The 2,753-nt window shown below is 45.2% G+C and overlaps 1 protein-coding gene across 1 annotated transcript in view; it reads left to right on the top strand.

Moving 5' to 3' along the window:
* Positions 1–956: 956 nt before the first annotated feature.
* The window catches only part of LOC104409765 (PR domain zinc finger protein 4-like), a gene marked incomplete at its 3' end in the record, with an annotated part of 7,330 nt that continues 5,533 nt past the window's right edge, over positions 957–2,753 (top strand). The window contains exons 1-2 of the mRNA XM_010019730.1: positions 957–1,089; positions 1,729–1,914. Of these exons, the coding sequence (XP_010018032.1) occupies positions 957–1,089; positions 1,729–1,914 (319 nt within the window). The remainder of the gene's footprint in view (positions 1,090–1,728; positions 1,915–2,753) is intronic.

The raw sequence follows: 2,753 nt of genomic DNA on the forward strand, positions 1-2,753 counted from the left end.
CTGTCTGGCCCTAGGAACCGCTGGTGGGAGCTGGAGTGTGGGCAGGGGTGCCAGGGCGGGCAGAGCCTGCAGCGCTGTTGGCAGGTGAGAGGTGACCGTGTCTCCTCCGTGCCCCCATCCCCGTGGACTGACTGGTTCAGGCTGTATGTGCAGCTTGACACCCCAGGGGAGGGATGTGGTGTGGTTTCTCCCAAGGCTGGGGATTTGGGCTGTTGGGCAGCCTGGAATTTTCTGCAGCATTAGAGCCATGCGTGTGGTATGTGCCCGCTTCAGTAGCTTAAGAGGTTGCAGGCACTCAGGAACGACTGGTTGCTTGCTCTGAAATACAATGTCATCCGTGGTGCCAGTTTTTGATGTGGTAGGAGCATGTGATGTATCTGCAGAACCAGACTGAGGCAGCCTGTTAAAACTCTGCAGCGGTGACTCTTGTCACTACTGGCCTGGTTTGAACCGGTGGTTTGAATTAGAGGTTTGTGTCCATTACAAATTTAAGTGATCTTTCCCCCTTCTCTCCCCAGAGGTTTGTTTTTTGAACATGAACGTGGTGTCCAGAAGTCATAAAATATAAATCAGGTGTCATTGTCTAAATAGTTGTGACATTCAGCTTGCAAATAGATCTGTGTTCACAATACTTTAATCACAGTGGCTTTGACTACTGGGAGTAAGACTTTGTTTTCTGGATGGCAAGGAAAAAGCTATGGTCTGACTTGTCTTGGCTTTTTAATCCTGGTTACTGCTATCTGATATGATCAATATGTATTGGTCATTATGTGATCAAATTGTGAGTGGCTGATGTACTTTATGCTTAGCTTTCTAAGGCAGAGTTTTTAACATATTAGTATCTGATTCTGAGTTTGTTTGCTCAGCCCTTCCTCAGTACAGTACAGTCAGTAATAAGGAATGCTCTTGCTTCCCTTTCCCTTTTTCCCCTCCCTTTTCTGTTCCCTGCCCTCAGAATGAATGAAATGAACTTGAGTCCTGTAGGGATGGACCAGCTGACCTCGTCCTCTGTGAGCAATGCCCTGCCGGTCTCGGGGAGTCACTTGGGGTTGGCAGCGTCACCCACTCACAACGCCATACCAGCACCAGGTAACGGGGGGAGCTCCCACAGAGGGTACTGCAGCTCGTGCTCGGTGTTTGACTGGCACACCAGTGTTCATAACTAGGTAGCAAGTGTTTGCTCTGAGAGCAAGTCATGTCTTTGTAGCAGGAAATGAGGTGGTATGGAAAAGGGTAGAGCATAAGACATTGGTGGGCAAAGCAAAAGGGATGTGTGCTTACCAGACTTATGCCTTAATGGGAGTCTCGTTTCTGTTCTAATGGGGTGGTTTGCACTGTGGGTGGGTAGTAGTGTAATCCTTTGAAATATAAGCTGTCCCTGTGTATGCCTGTCTTCTGCCAGGTGAAAGTAATGATTTTTCACCTGTAAAGCAGAACTGGTTTCCTAGCTCTTTTCTTTAGGGGGCTACAGAGGCAAAAATCCATTACAGCTGTGAAGTAGAGAGAGTCCCTACAAAATGTATCAAAAAAAGATCTAGTCACAGTCAGGCATGTCCCTTGGTGTTGAGATAATTGTGATCCTTTCTTTGAAGCTTGCCACCTTACTTTGACAGTACCATACTGTACTTCCATAGGGAGCTCCTGAGGAATTAGTAACCTCTTTGCTAGCTTGAGTGTTTGTAAACTCAAGTACTTCCACTGAATTTAAATGGGCATTTTCTTTTGCAGGCTTGCCTGTTGCAATTCCAAACTTGGGCCCCTCCTTGAGTTCCTTGCCCTCTGCTCTGTCTCTGATGCTCCCAATGGGTATTGGGGATCGAGGAGTGATGTGTGGTATACCAGAGAGAAACTACACCCTACCTCCACCACCATACCCTCACCTGGAGAGCAGCTATTTCAGACACATACTACCTGGTAAGTAGTGTGGTACTGATAGATGGAAAGAGCGATATATATTAAATTAAGATCTACCTGTTTCTGTCCTGAAACATGTGGGACTGGCTGTTTTGCAGAGCTGTAAATTCCCTGGGTTTGTCTGGAGTCTGTTGTGTCATTTACATGCCTTTATTTTCAGGTCTGATATTGCTATGCATGTGTATGAAGAGAATTGTAGGTAATTTTCTACTTAAACCTAACCTCTTATCACTCCTCCTGCTGCTTTGTTTTAAATATTAACAGAAAACAAAGCATGCCTGTTTTGTACCTCAGATGGCTTGCAGTTTGGAAGCTGTTTCTTTTTTTTTTTCCTCCTGTAGTCTGAAGCCATACTTAATATGTGCATAATAGTAGGTTGCAGTAGTTCAGAGGTCAAAAAGTGCAAGCCATCAGCTGAGGAGCTTGGGCTCTTTCCCACCCATTTAGCCTATTACATAGTTTTCTTCATTTTTAGTCAAGGTTGATTTTCAAAGGCCTAACATGCTGATTTCTATCACGAGTCCTGTCTCACATGTGTTTCAGAGTATAAATGTAGAATTTTATATGTTAATATATGAAGACACAGAAATTTGAGCTTTAAATGTAATCCTTGGTTTGTGGCTAAGATTGACAGGGTGGAAGGGGGTAGATAAATGTTTATCCTCTTCAAGGTCACCCAGTGAGTGTTGTTAGTTCGGCCTAGGTTAGGAAAAGAAATACATCAGCCCAGATCTCATCCAGCTACCTGCTGACTAGTGGCTGAGCTCACCAGCTGTTTAGGAGTAACCTTTCCTACTGCATTACACACCTGCCTGTTCTGTGGGGGAAGAGGAGAAGAG

Source organism: Nestor notabilis, unplaced genomic scaffold, assembly GCF_000696875.1.
Source record: "Nestor notabilis isolate BGI_N333 unplaced genomic scaffold, ASM69687v1 scaffold30588, whole genome shotgun sequence".
Taxonomy (NCBI): domain Eukaryota; kingdom Metazoa; phylum Chordata; class Aves; order Psittaciformes; family Psittacidae; genus Nestor; species Nestor notabilis.